This window comes from Rhinolophus sinicus, chromosome 1 (assembly GCF_057876585.1).
Source record: "Rhinolophus sinicus isolate RSI-liver-muscle chromosome 1, RSI-T2T, whole genome shotgun sequence".
NCBI lineage: Eukaryota > Metazoa > Chordata > Mammalia > Chiroptera > Rhinolophidae > Rhinolophus > Rhinolophus sinicus.
In genome coordinates this window covers 12146200-12166794 of record NC_142501.1, presented here as the reverse complement: position 1 = coordinate 12166794, position 20595 = coordinate 12146200, and the positions used below count along the sequence as shown (strand labels likewise).

Here is a 20595-nt window from a genome sequence, read left to right as displayed (position 1 = left end):
GGCTGGGACCACAGGTCTGCAGAGGGCTGGGCTCTCAATCAGGGAGAAAGGGGAAGGCAGGAGGGGAGGACAACCGGCCAGATAACAGGGAAGGAGACGGACACAGCCAGGCAAGCTCAGGACAAACTTGGCTCCCGCTGGAGCCCTGCAAACAGAACAGTGGGCTTTGCAAACGCCCCTTTGATGAGTTGGGTCAAAATTGTTGGAGAAGAGCAGGAACTTTCACTCTAGGTGAACAATAATGGCACATGAAGATGCTTCCTGAAGAAGCCAGGGGCTCCAGTTGCCTTGGAGAAGGGGCAATGAAATGAAATAAAAGGTGTCTTGGCGGCTTTTAGCCATAATTTGCTCCCAGAGCACACATGGCTTCCTTCCTTGGTTTTCAGCTTAGACCTCTGCTCTACTGTATCTGCGACCAGGCTTGACAAACAAGATCTTCATCAAGAGTCACGAAGCCCGGTTGGAATGACAGCCTAAGCCTCAACCAGCACTGCTCGTTTGTCAAAAGAACACCTTGAGTCCTCAGAGTTTATTACAAAGGGGGACACTGGGCCAGAGCTTTGGTCAAGACTAGAAGAATTTTACAGAAGCCACTTCCAGAATCCTGACTTTTACCCCTGCAACTTTCAGCTCTCTTTTCTCTCTTTAGTTTTAGGGACTTATTTTTTATCGCCCCTGATAGCCTAGTTCCAGAAATCGGGCAGAGGGAGGAAAGCAACCCTGTTCTCCAAACGCAGCCCTGACATCCCGCACACAACACGACCCCCCTGGAGTCTCAGAGCCAGAACTTGGGAGAACAGGAAACATGGGCCGGTAAGCAGCGTGCACCAGGCCACGCGAGGAACGCGTCCGGGAGGTTGAAAGCCCAGAGCAGCTCAGCCATTACACTTCGCAGGTGAGTTTTTGTTGTTTGTTTTGGGGGAGCAGTAACAAGAGACATGGGCCAAGTTTTCAACCACCCCCAAAGTTTTGGGCCCTAAGAGGGCACTTCTTTCTTATCTCCCACTTCTGCCGGCCCAGAGAAAAGCACAGTGGGCCTGTTGGGTTGAATTAAAAACAAAACCAAAAAAACAAGCCCAAAGCTGAATACTTGAAAAGGATCCATTAAGCACAAATTCCTCTTCTAGAAAAACCATTTTATAGAAATGAGACTGACGAGCATGACCACATTATAATTAAGCAGCCTCATTCCGGGGGCTGGGCTTGCCTTCTGGGCGGCGACAAAGCAGCCTCCAGGCTCCGCCCTAGGAAAAATGCCTCCTGATCCAGGCTCTGGTGTGTGGCGGGTGGGTCTGGGGCTGCTTGTCACAGAGTCTCTGTTTCCCTACCAGTCTATCAACAGAGGACGCTGTTCAGTAATGCTAACAATCATCTCCAGAGCACGCACGACATTCTCCTAAAGCCCCACCGAGGCCACATCGACCCAAAGGCCTCCCCTGCCTGCTCCGGGGCCGTGGACAAGATGAGACAAGTTGGAGACCATGTCTGCTGGCACACGCTGTGTCTTACGTGGTCGCTGCAGGGAAGGCAGCTTTGACAAGTCACTTCCTGTGCGTGCTGCTACCCAGAGCCTGAACTCTCTCGGAGGACGCTCTCTGAGGAGGCAGAGGCCGCCGGAGGAAGCGTCTGGTTATCACCTTCGTGAGCAGTGGGAGCGTGGACTGAAGGAACACGTGATTTGCAGACAGGGACAATTCAGAACCTGCATCGTCGGACTCCTCCTGCTACCTTCTCAGGGGCACTTACACAGGCCGGGCGCCTTGTTTCATTCTTATAACCCAGCCAAGTAGGTTTTATTAAGCCCAGGAGGCAGATGAGAAAACAAAGCCCAGTCAGAGTAAGTGGACTTGTCGGACCGCGGTCACGATCGGAAGTGACAGAGCCAGACTCCAGTTCAAGTCTAGCCCAAATCCCGTGCTCTCTTCTCCACACCACACTTCCTGCTCACACGGCAAGTTTCTCCCTAAAGCTAAGACCCTTTTTAGTGACCTATCACAGAAGTCTATGTCATTATCAAAGCCCCTCGCTACCCAGCACCCTCAAGGCTACATGGGGTGCCCCTGTATCCTGGACGCTCACTCTCTTCCTGAAGTTTATTTACCTGACTCTCCAGACTGGCCCTTGACCCCTCCTCCAGGCTGGGTTACGACTAGCAAATAGGTACTCAGCTCCCACGGGTACCACGTGCGGGCACAGAGCACAGCCCTCAGGGGGAGCCGACGCGGCCTCCCCTGCACACGGGCGAACAGCCCGGCTCAGACCTCCCTGCAGACAGTGGGCCTTTGTGAGCCGATGGCTGGTCGGGCTCACTGGCAGGGCCCGAGCCTCCTGGCTGGCACATTCCTGCTTAAGTGGACTCATCACATCTGTGGCTTCCTCAGCCGCCTGGCGGGTGAGTCTGTTCAAAGTCATGCTTTACTGTACCCTCGAAGCATTTCCCAGGCTCTCACCAACACAGCACTTTTCCTCGCAAAGACCTTGGAAAGCAGACAGCTCCACGGGAGCACCAGGGCAGGAAGAATGTGGAGAGAGGGGAAGGAGGGCCTCTTCTCCTCCAAACCAGCGGGCCAGACAGAATTCCTCCCCACACACCAGGAGAGAAACGAGGGGCAACAGAACAGCACCCGTGGGGGATGGGCACCAGGGCGGGTCAGGAGACCCTGGTTCCAGGCGCTCTCTTCAGGCCTTGGGCCAAGTCCGTTAACATTGCTGGGCCTGTCCCTTTTCCTGTGAATTAGAAGGTCATACTCAGATGTGAAGATAGTGCTAAAATTCTACCCTTCCTTGTTTACCCAAAAGCGTTAGGCAACCACGGAGAGGAATGGGGACACTCACGGGGACACTTTGAGCAACTGCGCGGGGACAACCACTTCTGGTGCAGCTTCCGCTGAGAAGCAGAGGTAGGATTAGCACAGAGCTAAGAGTTAAATAGCTCTTGGGTGCGTTAAGGCCTGGAAGGAAAGCAGGCCCTGCTGCCACTCCCCCAGAAGCCTGGGAGCTCATTAAAATACCAGAAAGCCACTGAAAGTGAACCAAACCTGGCATTCTAACTAATTAACACAGAAGAGTGTGTTTTTTCTTGCTCTTACTCGGGAGATAAGTGGGCTCAAGTCAAATTTTATAACTGGCCATTTCTATAAGAACATACACTTTCTCATCCCCAGAGGGAGACCCAGAAGGCCTGGCCCCGCAGGAAGCCAGGAGCGTCACTTCCTAGCCCAGTCACACCTTTTACAGACCATGTGCTGCTTCCCCCACATTCCACAGGCAGCCCCTTGTACCGGCCCTGGACAATCCCTGTTCCCCACTAGGGCTGATGTCTACCTAGCAAGGGACAACCACAGAGTTTATGCTCTCTCAGCCTCCCAGCCTCAGACAATACAAAGCCTTCAGCACGTTACAGAACCCTGAGAATCAGTTCAATCCCCAAGACAGGAAGACCCATTAATGGCCATGACAACAAATTAACCAAACAGGAAAGCCAAGGTTGGGAGGGTGAACCAACTATGTCACCACAACTTTAATTAAACCCAAAGCTGAGGATTAAAACAACAAACAAAACTGCCGGGTACAACTGGGCTGCACTGTAACCACTTATTGACACACACTTGCCAGCCTTTCCACAGGATCTGACCACCACAGTACCTTTCAGGCCAGCCCAGGCCTCAGTGGCCACACCTTCACCTCTGAACTCCCAAGACACCTGCTGCAGTTGGGTTGGCACCAGGGGTAGGTGGCAACGAGTCTTGTCACCTACTGTGTTTCCCCGAAAATAAGACCGAGCTGGACCATCAGCTCTAATGTGTCTTTTGGAACAAAAATTAATAGAAGACCTGGTCTTATTTTAATATAAGACTGGGTCTTATACAATATACAGTGGTACCTCGGTTTTCAAACGTAATCTGTTCCGGAAGACCATTCGAGTTCTGAAATGTTCGAAGAGTTCTGAAATGTTCAAAAACAGCCGACAGCGAGGCCTCAGGATCATGCACTCAGCGAAGCCACGTGACATGTTCGACTTCTGAGGCGTGCTTGAAAACCGAACCGTTTACTTACAAGTTTACGGCGTTCGTAAACCAAAATGTTCGTCAACAGAGACGTTCGAAAACTGAGGTATGACTAATATAAGACCAGGTCTGGCTAGGTCTTATTTTCGGGGAAACATGGTAGCTACGGCCACAGATCTCTGCGAACAAATGTCCTGTCTCCCCATCTGGATTGCCAGGGACTCCAGTGCCAGGATAATGTACTAGAACTCTTGGTATTCTAGCACTTTCTAGCTCTTATCTCCATGGCCTAATCCAGGGTACCTTTTGCTGCCATGCCCCATCCTGTGCGCATGGCAGACAGCACTCACTCTCCCAGCATTCCTTGGCACTGCGATCCTTACCAACACAGGGCTAGGCAAGCCACTACGGATTGGGAGTCAACACTCAGAGTAAAACCAATCTGCAATGTAGTCCAGTTTTTCTCAAGTGGGAGCAATTGTGCCCCTCAGAGAACATGTGGTAGCAATGTCTGGGGACATTTTTGGTTGTCCCAAGTGGAGAGGGAGGGTGGGCTGGCATGTAGTGGGTAGTGGCCAGGATGCTGCTAAACATCCTACAATATAAAGGACAAGTACCTCGTCCCCCAAGAGAGAATTATCTGACCTGCAATGTAAATAGTGTCAAATCTGAGAAACCCTGACCTAGATAGAGTAACCATGTAATTTATCATCCAAACCAGGATGGTTCTGAAATTGAAAGAGGGTACTAGTAATACTAACTCCAGGACAACAGGCATAAATCAGGACTTACGGACAAACCAGAGCATTTAAGGGATGAAAGACAAAGGGAGGTCCCTCAGAAGGGACAAAAACTCATTTCATAAAAGTCCCTAAAGCCACCAACTTCCCTATTTGCCAGAATGTTAGTATGTCATAAGCCAGTCAGCTCAGGGAAGAAATCTTTTTCTACTTCTTGTTTACAGAAAAAGCAGAAAAGGAACTGTCTGGTTGTACCTTTTAAGATTTGAGTGAACAAACCTGTCCACCCTCCCCCAGCCGCCAAGCCACGGGGGCGCGTGTGCTAAGAGGGGAGCTCATCCTAACAGCCTGTGACCCCGAGGTCCCACCGCTGAAACCTGCCCAGGGGGAGAACCAAGGGCTCCTATCAGGAACTTTCTTTACCAGTGAACCATCTTGTCACAACAGGGGCAACTTCTGTTAATTAACTTCCTCCCGCCCCAAGAACAAGACAGCTGTTGCTAACTGCTTTGCAGGTCAACTGTGTACGACGAGAGGGGGTTGGAAATATCCTCAGTCGGTCAACATGGGGGGTAAAGAGCTGCCGTAAGTCCAACATTAAGCTGAAGGCGAGTGAAAACCTCTCAGACTGGGGATTAGAAAGTACACGGACCCAGCACCTGCACAGAACTTAGAAAGAAGCACCAGGCCCTTAGGCCGCCATGCCTGCAAATGAATTTCCTACCCCTGGTCTCCAACAGATGAAAATACCCACTCATTTGCCCTCATAATTTAGGGCAGCTCCTCGGTTGCTACCAAGGCCATTCTGTTACGGCCAACTCCTCCTGGTCAACACAGAGGAAAGCTCTAGCCCTCTGCATATTCCTTTTTTTTTTTTCTTTCCGATTACCTCCAACCCACAGAGTCAACGTTTGCCCCTCAATTTGAAGTCCAGTTCTAACAACTCTTGGCGCCGTGCTTGGCATCGTTACTTGATTCTTCTCACAACAGCTCGCCTAAGAGAGAAGGAAGCCCGCTCATTCGAGGCCAGCACCCAAATGCTGGGAGCGTGGCCTGATTCAGCAGAGCAGAGCTCAACATGACACCAGGATGCACACACTGCATCTGGTCAATGAAGAGAGTCAGGAGAAAACTGACTCAGAACCGCCAGAGATAGGACAGGCTCTTCTGGAATCTCACACAATGTCCTTCCACCAGAGTTCTTGAGTTAGCACTTTGAAAAAGGCTTCCTACTTTACAACTAGAAGGCTGGCTGGCTTCCTCAAGGAATTTTGATAGACGTGAACATAACCCAAAGGCTAGGCCGAACTTGTACATCCTACATACTTCAAGCTTGGCGATGAAACACCTTCTCCACAGCATTATATGTCTGGTACAAGACAGACACACATGCTGCCATTTTAAACCACTAAACCAGAGACAAGGTAGTTAATACAACAAGATTCATTACCATCACTGCCTAGATTGATTATAAAGTTTACAAAAGGAAAGAATACACATGGAATAGGACATGAAAAACCACTATCAATAGAAGATGTGAGGATATAGCCCTGCCTGGAAGTCAGGCTAGACTCCAAATTACAGGAAATGGCACCATATGCCAGGTGCCTGGCTAAGTTCTGAGACTATAAAGGCAACGTGAGCCCTGCTAATGTCTAGGAGAGAAAAACAAATATTTGAATAAAGTATCACCAGGGCTCCAATGCAAATCTAGCTCAGAGATCCTCCCTGAAGGGTGGTGTTGCTTCAGTTGTGTCTTTAACTTTAAAAGAGTAGGGACATGCCAGGCATTGCAGGCAGATGGAGCAGGTACGTGGTTTGAAGCAGAAAGGCCAGTAGGAGACGTAAGGAGTTCCATGCAGCTGAGACGTAGGCGAGGAGGCAGGAGGCCAGTTACAAAGGTCACTATGGGCAGCTAGAGGGTTTGAGTGTTGTCTTTGGGGCAATGAGGCATCTTCTCAAGATTTTTCAAGATTTTGAACAGGGATTTGATCAGATTTGCCTTCTAGAAAGATGACCGTCTGGTGGAAACACAGAGGGAGGGCTCTATTAAGAGGAAAGGTAAAGAGACCGCAGCAATCATGCAGACAAAAAATTGTGGGAGCCTGAACTAAGTAAGGCGGGGCCACGGGGATAAGAGGATCAGAAATATGAAGAGAGAAAAATCTATAGAAAGTGCTGACTGGCTTTGGAAAGGGGGTGAGGAAAAAGAGAGAGGGGAACATAAGATGAGCCAGGTTCCAGGCTTAGATGAAAGAGTGGATGGAGAAACGGCAGTTGGGAGCAAGTGATCAGGTGACAGTGTGTGGGGCCTCAGCAAGGAAGTGATGCTAAAGCCATGTGAGTAGATGGGACCACCACCCAGAAGAATACTGGAGTGAGCGGACAAGACCTTGAGTAGCACCGATGTGTGGGGGAGGTGGAGTAACAGGAGAGAACCGCGTAGATGGGGAGGACAGAGATTAGGGGAACCAGACCTCATGGGAAGGAAGGGCTTTCGAAAGGGAGTGGTTGAGATTGTCCAATGCTGGGGAGAGATTAAGTAAAATGAACAACTCATGAGTACAATGGATTTCGCCAACACGGAAGTGAGGGTGACCTTTGTGGGATAGTCTGGAGAAGCAGTGGGGGCAGACATGCACAGATACTTCCTCTAGAAAGCTCCACTGTGACAGGGCAGAGAGAGCAGAGACAAGCTAGAGTGGGGTGCAGAATTCAGGAAACTTTGTGTCTGTTTTTTTCCAATGGGAAAAACTCAAGCGTGTTTCCAGACTGTAGAGAAGCAAGAAAGAGGTGAAAACCAAGGAGGAAAGGGAGTAACTAGTAGAAGAAGGGCCCAGAAATGAGAGGACCGGTGCAGGAGCTCTTGACAAGAATGAGAAACTGGGAAAACAATGAAAGCGTCTCTAAACAAGTCCTTTGCTAGCCTCTGGCGGTGACTCACACGATGGCTTATGGACCCCCGCGGTCACTTCCCACAGTGCACATTAGCACGGATCCAGCCACTGGATCGCTGTGACTAGCGAGCGGGCACCGACCAGGAAGGCATCGACCAGGCTGCAGGTGAAGACAGCCACAGGGAAGGCCACTCACCTTGCATCATACTCCTGTAGGCGGTGTCGGTGATGGCGTAGATGTGAGGGGGCATCTCGTGCCTCTTCTTGCCCTTGTACATATCCACGATCTCTTCCGAGTAGATGGGCAGGTTCTTATAAGGATTGATGACCACACAGAACAGGCCTGAATAGGTCTAAAGAAAAGAGCAGCAAATGCGAATGGGTTAGGAAGTCTAATTCTCCCTGGCATGCAAACTCGGTGGCAATTTATTTGCGGCCTCAGAGGCCTGTCAGCCTGATGTGACAACGCTCCCTGGAGCCCTCGTTCTCCGGCCCTGCTCCAGCGACCCTGCTACAGGTGTGGGGGCATTGGAACCATCTCTGCTCTTTCGGGGAGGGTCCTCCCCCAACGGCATGATGGCTGCCAGCTTTGCTTGTCGATGAGCGTACGCATCGGGCAAGATCTGTGGCAAGCTTCACGGACAGAAGTCCAGTTACAAAACTTGGATCCAAGGACAATAAGAGATGTGTTTGTCATCGTGAGATGCACAAAGACAAAAGGGTTCAGCTGCAAAGAACAAACTGTGTAGAAACACCAATTATTCTATCCTGAAGGACTCTCTGAGATATTCAATCCTAAATTTTCCCAGCTTTGAGAAGAACTCACTGTGCTCCTTAACCAACCAACTAGATCTTTTGGGGGCTAGAAGATCACAGACAGATAACTCCCTCCCTGGAACCTTCTAGAGACATTCACGTGACAATCTCTCAAAAACTTAAAGACCACTTTTATGTCCCCTGTGGGCCCTCTCCAAGACTCAGGTCTTCTGTTAAGGGAAATCCAATTAATCAACACCCAACATCCTTCACACAAGGCACCAAAAATACACTCAGGGCTCCAAGTCTGACTTGACCACGTTCAAATGAGACCCTGGAGTCACGTGTCCTGAGTCTAAGTCCCAACAAGGACAGATTTCTTAACCTCTCCCTCCATGTCTTAGTCTGTAAAATGGGGACAGGCAGATGTCTACATCTCACCGAGTGGCTAATGGGCTTGGCATAGCACCCAGCACAGCCTGGAGGGGAGCTCCAAGTAGATCAGGAGGGCAATTTCCGGTGGCAACGGTATAGACAGATCAGTCCTGACAAATCCATATTGACCTGTGGCTACTCATTCTTTTTCTAAAATGTTCCTGCTATGTTTTCTTCTAAGATCCCTGTTGCCTACCAAAAGAGAAATGATAGAGTCCCAACAACTGGGAGACACCATCGAGACCAACCAGATGACAGTGTTCAGTTGGGGGATGGAGCTAAGCATCTGGAAAAACCAAACCCCCTCTCCCTGGGAAAACGCACCACCGGCCCAGAAGGCAGGTGAAGGAGGCCGCGCACCGTGATTCACACACAACTAATGGCAGAGCTGGGAGCAGAGCGGGTCTCATGCCCCCCAGTGCAGACCCACTTGGTCATGGAGGCCAGCTCTCTGAGCCTCTCTCATCTTTGCTGTCCTCATTACAAAGTGGCCTCCACCCTCACTGTCCAGTTTCCCCCCTCGATCCAATAGCAGCCAACATTGAGGGGCTGCACTATGTGTCAACCCAGCCCCTACCCACCCTGCCCCCTCCATTCCCGCTAGAACTGAGAACGGATCTTGTGGCTGAACCCACAGACAGGGTCCACCCAGGAATCAGCCATGAGGACAAAGGCTCTGCCCAGCACTGGCCAAGGGCTATGGCACTTGGACATTCCAGGCAGCAGTGAGACTGAAAACAGAACTCCAGAGGGCCCCCCACCATACACTGGTCTGCGTGCAGAAGCGCAGCTGACTTTGGACATGAACAAGTGGGCTCGGTTGCCTCTTCTGTTTAGAGGAGAGGACGCAGGGCCCTCAATTTCCTTCCTTCCTGGGATAATCAGTCATTTGTTTTCCCTCCAACTACTCTTTTCACAAGGGACCAGAAAAGCTCTGAAGCAGAGGTCCACCTGCACATAGAGCTGGCACCCTGCAGCTCGGGCATGACGGGAGGAGGGGCGTACAGCCAAGACTCCTGTTTTCTGTCTGTGACGATCGGGTGGGGACGACACAGAAGGCCCGGGGGCAGCGAGGGCACCCCAGGAGCTCAGAAACATGCGAGCTTTGTTCCTGGGGTTTGAGAAAACCCACATTCTAGGAAATGCAGCCCAATGAAAGCATTGAGAACACATGGCCACACATGTAGGGCGTGCCATGGAGCCAGATGTTTGGGAACAGCTGGTGGTGACAACAGACGGGGCTGCGGTTACTAGGACAGGTTACTAGGACAGCCGGGTGGGCAGATGGTCCTGTGGAGAGTCCGGTAGGGTCTCAAAGTTCTCTGGGCTAATGCCATCAAGTCAGATGGATGTGATCAACCTGAGCCCTGGGGAGTGAGGCGGGAGCTCAGGTGGGAGGACTGAGGCTCCACTGCGAGCCCCTCACTGGATGCTCGTGGAGGCGAGACACTGAGCAAGAGGCTTTGCTCCCACACGGCCACGCCAGGAAGCTGCTCCATTCACAGGCCACAGAGGCTCTTTGTGCCCGACCGCCCCGTCCCAGGGCCTCACCCCCCGAAGAAACAGACAGAGCAGCTGTGGTACAGAATTAGCCACACGCCCACAACGCCAGGCAAACATGCTGCACAAAGGCTCCTGGTGTCGCAATTTGGAACGTTGTGTGCAGAGAGGTGGACTGTGAATGGGGGGGCAGTCCCTGCCTAGGCAACCCCACTGAGTGGCTTTGATCTCCCCACAGCTCTGCACCTGCTAGGGTCTCCATTAGGGCAACTGCAGAGACAATCAACTTCCCTCTGGTGACGACACTTAGGAGGAAGCTGGTCTGCGGCAGGAGGAACTACACACGGGAGGTGACAGCCTAGGAGCAGAAATGGCAGTTGATGCCTCCAGCCAGAGTTCTAGAGAAAAAGCTCAGGTCCTACCCACCATGCCTGCCTACTGAGTAAACCCACACTTTCAGAGAAAAGATGAAGCAACCAGCATTGAATGTGCTTGAACAACTAATACCCTTATTTGCGGCAGGGAAAGACCACCACAAACGGTTATGGGCGATTGCAGGCAGACCCACTTGTTTCATGCTCAGCAAATCTCTAACAGGACCCACGGTGAACAGTGACACCGGTAAAAGGCTGAGCCCAGGGAGACAGGGATGCTTCCTTAAAGCCCTTCAGTTTTTTGCAGGTCACTAGTTCTTTGTCAGTGGTTAATACATAAGGGGAGGGGCTCTTAATTTGGTCCAGACAATATTCTCACCATGAAACAGAGATAACTGGGTGGAGAATCGGGAAACCTGCGTTATAGTCTCAGCCCTGCCGACAACTTGCTGGGTGACTCTGCGTCAGCCCCTCGTCCTCTCCGGGCCTCCATGCTTCCCACCGGCCCTATTAGAAGGTTGGGCTATGCCGGTCTCTACAGGAGGCCTTTTCAAGGTACACGGTTCTCTTATCTCCTTGTTGATAGGCCCTTGACTTATCAAGTTCATGCCCAAAGGGTGGTGATCATGGCAGGAAATGAGGACCTCATTCTCGCAGACCAGTTCATCAGTCAGCAAGATAACACAGCCCTAGCACACGGTCTGGCCCGGCCAGGACTGCCCGGCGATCCAAAATGGCCCACGGCTCAACAGAAGGCTTTGGCACGTTACCGGGCCTCAGCCGTACCAGTCCAGGGGGGAAAGGGAAGCACCCTGGGGAAACGTGTGAAGTCACCCCTGAAATTGTATAGAAAATAAAATGGCTGACTCTCTGGGAGCCGCTCACCAACCCCGTAACAGGATGAGCCCCGAGTCTCCCTTTAGGACATACAGGATCATGAGCAAACACCTTGGGCCAAGACTTGGTCTTCCCACCTACAAAATGTGAGGGTTATAATGATCTCGAGATGTTTTCTTCCTCTGGTTCCAAAAAAAAAAATGGTGAGGCCTTTTTTATTCAGCTCCAAGACCAAGGAGTCCAGGGTGAACACAACAGAATAGTTAAATGACGAGCTGTTTTAGGAATAATAAGAACCAGATATCTTTCTTCCCCACTGAGAACAAAACCAGAAGGAAACATCTTTACACTGAACAGAAGAAATTGGGAGAGACATTGGAAGGAACTTGGTGACGCTAGGGCCATAGGAGCTTGGAGCCTATTAGGAAGGGGATGGGAAAATGCTCATCTCTTGACATTTCCATAATAGTGATGAGCCGTCCTCCTGCAAATGCAGCCCCACTAGCTCGAGGGAAAAGTCTGCGCCTTATCTTCTGCAAGCTCTGGGGTTTTGCACGTGCCGTTCTCCGCACTCTAAGCCTGGCATGGAACCAGCCTAAAGTGTTGGATGGGCTAGCGCTGCAAGTCTCTTGCTCTTGGTGGTTACCTCTGCTCAAAGCACATCCCCAGGGAAGTAAGCCACACCCACAGGTGCGGGGGGAGGGGGAGTGAGGAGGGCACGGGGTAGTGCAGGAGGAAGAAGATGGGGAATCAGGTCACGGCATCCCCCCTCTTTGACAAGGAACTGACCACACCGGCCTGACTCTTCTTATCTCCACCAAGACTGAGGACCAAGGTCAGCAGTGAGCACACCTCACACGTGTCATGTTCCCCTACACCTGGTCAAAAACAGGCTTCTGGTTGTTTCTGGCTACGCAGAGGAAATAAAAGTCAGGCTATGGGAGCATTCCGTCAGGATGTTCAGATGCCCGGCATTCCTGAGACCAGCATTCCTTAGGGCGCGCGCCCAGGATCTGAGGCGGGTAGGGCCACTGGAGCCTCCCGCCCCTGCGCCCCTGAGCCCCACTTACGTAGATGAGGCCTGAGTAGTAACGCTCCTTGAGGTTGTGCAGCACCGAGGCTTCGTTGAGGCACGTGAGCTCTGCCATGTCCTCCACCTTGGAGAACTTGGGCGGGTTCATCTTCTGGATGTCGTCCTTATTCACCTTCACCTTCTTCCCGTTCTCCACCAGCTCCACAATGGCCTCCTCACCCACTTCCTCCTTGAGGCTGGCGGGCTCAAAGCCGCTCTTGTCGGAAGGCACCCATACCAGCTTCTTGGCAGCCCAGTCAGCCTGGGCCAACGGGTTATTGATGAAGTTTTTATCCACATAGAGATACTTGTCAGCAGCTTGCTGCGCCATGGTGACTTACCGCCAGGACCTAAGAGAGAAAAAAGGACATTAGGTACAACTAACTCCATCAGCCACACAAGAACGTCAACATTCACCTCTTATCTGCGCAAACGGCACAGCATTCCAGTGCAGGGAAACTATACAACCAGGCTGTACAATTTGCCAGAACTTTCTTGCTTCTACTACTTTTGGGAGAAAAATGTACATCCCTGAGAAAACAAACTGGTGTCAGGAATGCTGTAAGAAATTAATGGTTAGGTGTGTCTTAGGATCAATACACAATCAAACAAATCTATAAACAACTATTATGCCAAATGATGAGCATTAAGAGTCTCAAAGATAGGGGTAATTCATCACCATCCTATGCCCGCTAAGACAGGAGAAGTGACCACACAATTTAAGAGAACTTCTGGGCCAGCCCGGTGGCTCAGGCAGTTGGAGCTCCGTGCTCCTAACTCCAAAGGCTGCCGGTTCAAATCCCACATGGGCCAGTGGGCTCCCAAGCACAAGGCTGCCAGTTCAACTCCTCGAGTCCCACAAGGGACAGTGGGCTGTGCCCCCTGCAACTAACAACTAACAACGGCAACTGGACCTGGAGCTGAGCTGCGCCCTCCACAACTAAGGTTGAAAGGACAACAACTTGAATTGAACGGCACCCTCCACAACTAAGATTGAAAGGACAACAACTTGACTTGGAAAAAGTCCTGGAAGTACACATTGTTCCCCAATAAAGTCCTCAATAAAATCTTTTTTTAAAAAAAGAGAGAGAACTGCCAACCAAAACAGGTTTCTAATTAGCCAAAAAAAGGCAACTGACTACAACCACACATGGAAGTTTCCAGTTTAAAAAACTTTTTATTTCAGAGTCAACCAAGAAAAGAAAAGAAAACACCCATATGTTGCCAACAGATTTTAATTCCATCTTGATAATACAACGCAAAGAAATAAGGCGAGAAGAAAAGAAGTCAGGCTCTAGGACACCTCACGGAGAATCAGAGTGCTTCCCTTCTGGCACTATGTGAAAATGCAACCCTCAATGTGTGGGCCAGAACTTAAGCACATGTGTGTTTGCTTTTTTCGAAAACTCAATCGCAAAATAAAGATGATGAAATAATAATCCCTTACACCTGTGTGGTTTTGGCGTTCATGAAATGCTTTCACATATATTTCGCTATCTCGAAAGATCCTCGTCATGACAAGCCTGTAACTGTAAGGTGGGTAAAGGTATGTGTTGTCATCCCATTTTACAGATGAGGAGTAAAAAGCTTGTCAAGTCACCCAGGGAAAACTCCGGACTCCTGGTCCTGTGGCCTTTCCATGGTGTAACCACAGAATTTATTCCTGCTCAAGGGCTGAGGCTCAGATCAGCTCCAAGGACAGCTGCTCTGAATGAACCAAAAGCAGGACTAAGAAACCCAGCCTATGGCCACCAGAGGGACAGTCCAGAAGCTCACTGCCTAACTCAACACAAGCAGGCTTTTCCCTTGTCAGATCAAGGACCCACACACACACCCCCAGGCCCAGGAAGCCAGGAGGACCCCACATCCAAACCCAGAGTTACACAGGTTTTCATGCTTCCAGATTCCAAAAGGGCCTTGGATGCCAAGGCGGCTGGAGGGTGGGGAGGGAGAGAACAAAAGGAAAAGTCTGGGCTGCCCAGGCCTTCTTATCTGGGCTCATTAAATGGTTTCCAGATCAAGGCTGAGGGGCTCCCCTGGACTCACTCCAGGAGAGGCTGTTTTCCAGGAAATCTGCTTGCTCCCGCCACAGGAGGAAAGGCAAGTCCAAGGAGCAGAGCCTGGCAGCCTCCCCAGCTCCCTCAGCTGGTGGCTTGGTTTACATTCCCAGCACAAGCAAACCCTGGCAGGCCCTCTCAAAGCAACAGAGGCACCATCCACCTGCAAGGACCACCCCCCAAGAGAAGGAAGGGCCCAGACTTCGGCAGCAGCAAACAAGGCATGACCAGGACAGCTGTAAACCACCCAGCCAGCCCTTGTCTTCTGTGGGGATTTGGGGCCTGGGGCCTGGTGTCTAGGCAGGCGGCAGCACCAGGGCCCCACCAGCTTATGTCCGGCTGTCCTTGCTTCCGCACTGGCCAGTCCATGCAGGCAAATCAAAGACATCTCTTTGCCGGAGTAAATACCAGTTGCCCCTGCCTGTCTGCCATCCGTCTGACCACTGCCAGTCGGCCTCTCCAGGCTTAGCGCCCGGGCGCCCAAACCAGTCTCCCCCTCATGTCACTTCCCTGCTCCAGACCTTGCAGAGCACAGGGTCTCACAGGCTGCTGGTTCTCAATCTGTTTGCAGACCTCAAATCCGTAAAGGACTAGACAATGTCCCATCAACATACAAAAAGGATTCACTTGAACCCTGTCCCCCAAAATCCTAAGTCTGCTGCTGGTTAAGAGCTCCACTCCCCCAGCCCCGTGAAGGCACCTGAGGACATCACATGCCCTTTAAGGGATTCCTCCAAGAGAAAGAGGGAAAGGGACAGTACGAAGTACCTACCTACCAACATCAGGTTCGTTTTATTCACTACCTCATTTAACCATCAATCGCTCTGGAAAAGAGCTTTTATTACCTCCAACTTATAACGAGGAAACAAGCTCGGAGATGGCAGGGCGTTTGCCCTGTCTCCCAGCCAGTCCTGGAGCAGCATCCGAACCCTAATCCCCCAGGCCTGGGCTCAGCTCGCACACTTGTGTCTGGGATCTCACAAAAGCAGGCAGGCTGGCGCTGGAGCTGGGCCGGAAGTGGGCAAGTGGAGTAGGACACGGGGAGTGCAGGGGAGGCATCCACAGCATCCAGCAAATATTTACTGAGCCCTGTCAGGCAGGTGGGGAGGCTGAGACAAGCCTCCCAGAGTGGACCATGTGGCCCGTCAAAAGGCAGAGCACTTTCAAGCTCACATTTTCCCTCCTCCAGCCTGAGGGCTGCTCCTATCATGGCCGGGATGGCTGAAAGGCTGGCTCTCGTCAAACTCCATTTCCCAGCAACACCAACCTGGTGGGATCCACAGCAAAGATTGGCGGTCCCACATCACGGCAGCACCTGGGCTTCCTGCAGGCTACAGGCCCTGGTGCTCGGCCTACCCTGGAAATCCAGGTAAACTGCCCAACCTTTTCACGCTTGGGTCTGCGGGAAGGCCATAAACACTGCAGCAGCTGACGGGAAACCACCCCCCACCCTCAGCTCCTGTTCGTTCTGCCATACCTACCCTCAGGCCTCAGTGGGAGGGAAGGGGCAGCTCTCAGAGGCCTAGGGGCCAAGCCATACTTCCTATAAGGCAGGGGGACACACTGCATCCCCTCGGAGCTGGACTAGCACAGAGGGCTGCACCCCTCTACCTCCAGAGGCGCCAAGGTCCCCATGGACAGTGGGCTTGAGGAGTCCCCGCTCACCTCAGCGCGTCTCTGAGCAGAACTTTTCATTAAACACTGCAGGGCCCTGCTGGGCCACGCCAAGGACAAAACTGTCTGGTTTCAGCAATTCTGCTGAAGTGACACAAGGAGCAGCAATAGCAAGATCAATACATGAGCGGGACTGATGGGGAGGCCAGCAGAGGTCACGGCAGGGGTCACGATCATCAGTGGGGATGCTCTTAAAGCCCCACCCACCCGGACAGGAACATCCAGTCGAGGCCACTGGCCTGCAGCTGAGCTCCCGCTTCCACTTGCGTCAGGTAAGGAGGCTGCCAGGCCCCAGGGGCTGCCCGGTGGGGAAGCCAGGGATGCAGACAGGTTACCACTCAGCTCTAAGGATACAGGTGGAGTAAGCAGCCACTGCCAGGCACTGTGAGGAATGAAATCGGGGCACTGGAGTTAAGATACTAGGGAGGCAGTCTACTAAATGCAGCCGCCAGCACGCAGCCCCTTCTCCCTGCCCCATCCTGGGCCGCTGCTAAATAGCCTCTTTACATTTTGTTTAAAAAACTGCATGCAATACGAGTATAAAGGATTTCAAAACGAAAGAAAAATATCCTCCTAAATTCCTGACCCTCTCCCTCCAATACTCAGTTCTCTCTCTCTCTCTCTCTCTCTCTCTGTAATGGTCCTTTCTAGTCCTGGCTCATAGAAACACAGGATTTTTAACTATCAGAGGCAGAGTGCGGAGTTCCACATTTTGTATTTTCCCCACTTCTTACGACCATTTCCACAAAGGGCCATAGTTTGCTTGTTGATCATTTTTATCCAAACACTTCATGTTCCAGGTGACGGTGCAGAGGCTGTAAGAAGGAATCCTTGTGACTCCCTTCAGTCACACAGCTAAGGATGCAAAACCTCAAACCTAGGACTCCTAGCTCCCACGCCTGGTTGTTGGCCATTTTTAACGGCTGCATGATAATCCAAAGTGATTAAAAACAAAACCCTAGTTGTTAGTTTTTCCCCCTCTCATTGAGTGCACCACCTTGGGATAAACTCCCAGAAGTGGAGTTACTGGAGCAAAAAACATCCAGCATTTTTATGGCCCTGAACTGTGTTATCAAAATGTTTTCCAAAATTTGGGTTGACTGGTGTGCACCACCATGTAAGCAGGGTATCCACGTGGCAGCAACCACACCAACACTAAGAAACCTGTTCACTGAAAAGCTCAGTGGCTCGGATGAGGGACCCTCGGGAAGCGCTGGGAGCCTGCAGGACTCCAGCCAGCAAGGAGTTAAGGAGAAAGAAGGCAGCGCCCATTGGAGACCAGATCAGGCTGAGCTGGCCCTTCCCATGCGGCTTCCTGCGGGTGCCAGGCCAACTCCAAGAAACCCAAGTAGTTGCCTTTTTAGGCCATAATCGGGAGGACACAACCAGAGGCTAAATTAGGACTCTCAGGAAATGATGAAACTACTGACAGTAAATAGGTTAACCAAAAACCTCTGCTTTCAACCCAAAATGTAATTCCTAGATTATTTGTCTCTCCCCTTCCCCCCAAACATCCATCTGGACCTTTCACTCCTTCCTGTTTTCCCATAGGACCCCCTCCCTCCCTCCCTCCGTCCGTCCCCCTCTCCGGTTCTCTTCTTACTTAGTAGCTGTGTGCTTGTCTGCAGAGAAACTGCCAGCCCGTTGAAGACAGAATTGATCCTACTGGACAAGCCACTGGTCCAAAGACTAAGAGCGGTCCCATTCCTAGACAACTAGGATTATGTAAATCCTTCCAGAGGCCAAGTTCTAGGCTTGGAACTTTCACATCGGCCCAACTCATCTTAAAGCTACCGAGAACTGAGAGCTTGCTGATAAGCATTCCGTTTTCTCACTCAAGCCTCAATTATTTCACAAGGTACAGAGCATCGTATGCACTTTACAGGTAAGGGAAATGAGGCTCAAACTCCAGGTCTCCACTCTGGTTCAAACACAGGTTCAAACTCAGACCCATTCGGCTCCAATGTCCTGCTCAGTTTCCACTTAAACTGCCTTCCCTGGGAGAGATCTGGGGCCGGGGGAGAAAAAGAACTCAGAACCCTCTGGTTTAGCAAACCAGTAAAACACACATTCACTTGACAACTCAAAGCTGCAAAGCCCATTTCCTTACACTACGGGTTTGTACAAGGGACGCTTCACGCTTCCACCTTAAGTCGACCCAGCCCCTGGAACCCTGCTCCGGCTTGATCCCTGTTTTTCATCCCCGCATCCCAGAGAGTACAGGTGAACATGTCCCTTCTCTTTCTCCTTACAGCCACTGTGGTGGAGTTAAAGGAAACTACCAAGGTGCCTGGATTCCATTATGAGAGCAGCTGCTGAAATAATAAAGACATTTTCAAACCCAGTAGATTTACTTATTCAATCAACCACATCACACTGAGGATCTATATGCAAAAAATACCGTGACAAAGGTATAAAGAACCCAAGGAGTTTACAATGTCCTGGGATGACACATACCACTGAACTGCCAACCTGGGGCTTTACCATAGAGTGCAGAGTGGACACAAGCAAGCTCTTTGGTTTTCTTTCCTGTTCACTGCTGCACCCAACACCAAGCACGGTGGGCGCCCATCAGATAGATTTGCCATTTGGCTTAAGAGTAAATACTAGCTGTGACCTTGGGCACATGCCACCTCTCTGGCTCAACCTTAAATGCAGATAATATGCCACCTTCCCTACCTTGCAAGGCTGTTTAATTCAACATACACTCATCAACAGTATGTAACAAGGAGACAGAACACTTGTCTTTGTGGAACATTCACTGCAGGGAGAAGACCGTGCAAACAGCCAGCTCTACACCAGACTCTGCAGGAAGGCAGAGGAAGGGATCCTTCATGGGAAACTTGGAAGCTCAAGGGAGAGTGTCATGGAGAACACATTTAACTGGGTCCTAAACGATGGGTAGAATATTGACGGGGGAGGGGAAGAGATGGTAGAAAGTATTCCCGGCCAAGGGAGAAGATGGTGCAGTTTTTCACCAACCATAAAATGATGTGATCAGATAAGACAGTGTCTCAACCTCAACACCATCAGTGTTTGGAGCCAAATAAGTCTTTGTTGTGGATTGTGGAGGGCTGGCCGGTGCATTGCAGGACCCTGAGGGGCCCTTCTGGCTGGGCTCCATAAGCACCCTGTCCCTGGGCGTCACCATCACAGGTGTCTGCAGACATTGCCAAAGGTGGAGAACCACTAACTAAAGGGGTTACTACCGTGTTTCCCCGAAAATAAGACCTAGCCGGACCATCAGCTCTAATGTGTCTTTTGGAGCAAAAATTAATATAAGACCCGGAATTATATTATATATCATATAAGACCAGGTATTGTATTATATTATATTATATTATATTATTTTATATTATATTATATTACATATAAGACCCGGTCTTATTTTACTGTTTTACTATAAGACCGGGTCTTATATATAAGATAAAATAATATAATATAATATAATATAATATAATATAATATAATACCGGGTCATATTAATTTTTCTCCAAAAGGCGCATTAGAGCTGATGGTCCGGCTAGGTCTTATTTTTGGCGAAACACAGTAGGGGCAAATATTGCACAGAGCTCAGACCTCTGCTTCTTAAATACTCTCCCAACTCTGAAGCGCACAAGCCAAACCTCTTTAAGACAGAGATGTCCTCAGAGCAAAAGGATTCCTGGAGCCCAAACAATGACAATCACGGGTGGTACCATCGCTAAGGAGAGACTGTCCCTTGTAACACTGTATTTTAATGGTCTGCCCAGAACCAGATTGTACTCAAAAGATTCTTAAATAACGCCCAACTTTCCAGAAAAGAATCAGGCAAAAGAGGCAGATGTGCCCCCCCAGGCAGGGCATGACCCTCCTGCAGAGCCTCCACCACAGCAGCTCAGCAAGGTCACCAGCATCCGGAGGTCCAGGCGATTAATGGGAGACAGGCAGGCAGCAGCCACCCTGGGGCGGGGGGGGCTTGCCCCGTGCTGTGCCAGCTCCCCCGTCATCACCTGGGAAGGCCATCAATGCTATGTACTGAGTTGTTTTGGGAAATCAGAATTCGTCCCAGGGATTCTACCCAAATGAGTGTTTCCCTCCAGAACTCTCCCCAGGCTGCTGAGCGCGAAGCAGATGTCATCTCCACCTGGAGGACCATGAGCACCATCACACCTGACCCCTGCTCCCTCCTCTTCCCTCCCCCAGCGTTCACCCTCTTCTGGGTCCTGATCGCTGAGACAGACGGTCCACCTGGTCACCCAAGGCA

The 20595-nt window shown here is 50.8% G+C and overlaps 1 protein-coding gene across 1 annotated transcript in view; it reads right to left on the bottom strand.

Annotated features, from left to right (window-relative positions):
• MYH9 (myosin heavy chain 9) overlaps positions 1-20595 on the bottom strand; it is an 89519-nt gene that overhangs the window by 46551 nt on the left and 22373 nt on the right. Inside the window, exons 2-3 of the mRNA XM_019713438.3 lie at positions 12617-12968; positions 7841-7997 (exon numbers count right to left, since the gene is read on the bottom strand). Of these exons, the coding sequence (XP_019568997.1) occupies positions 7841-7997; positions 12617-12949 (490 nt within the window). The 5' untranslated portion in view covers positions 12950-12968. The remainder of the gene's footprint in view (positions 1-7840; positions 7998-12616; positions 12969-20595) is intronic.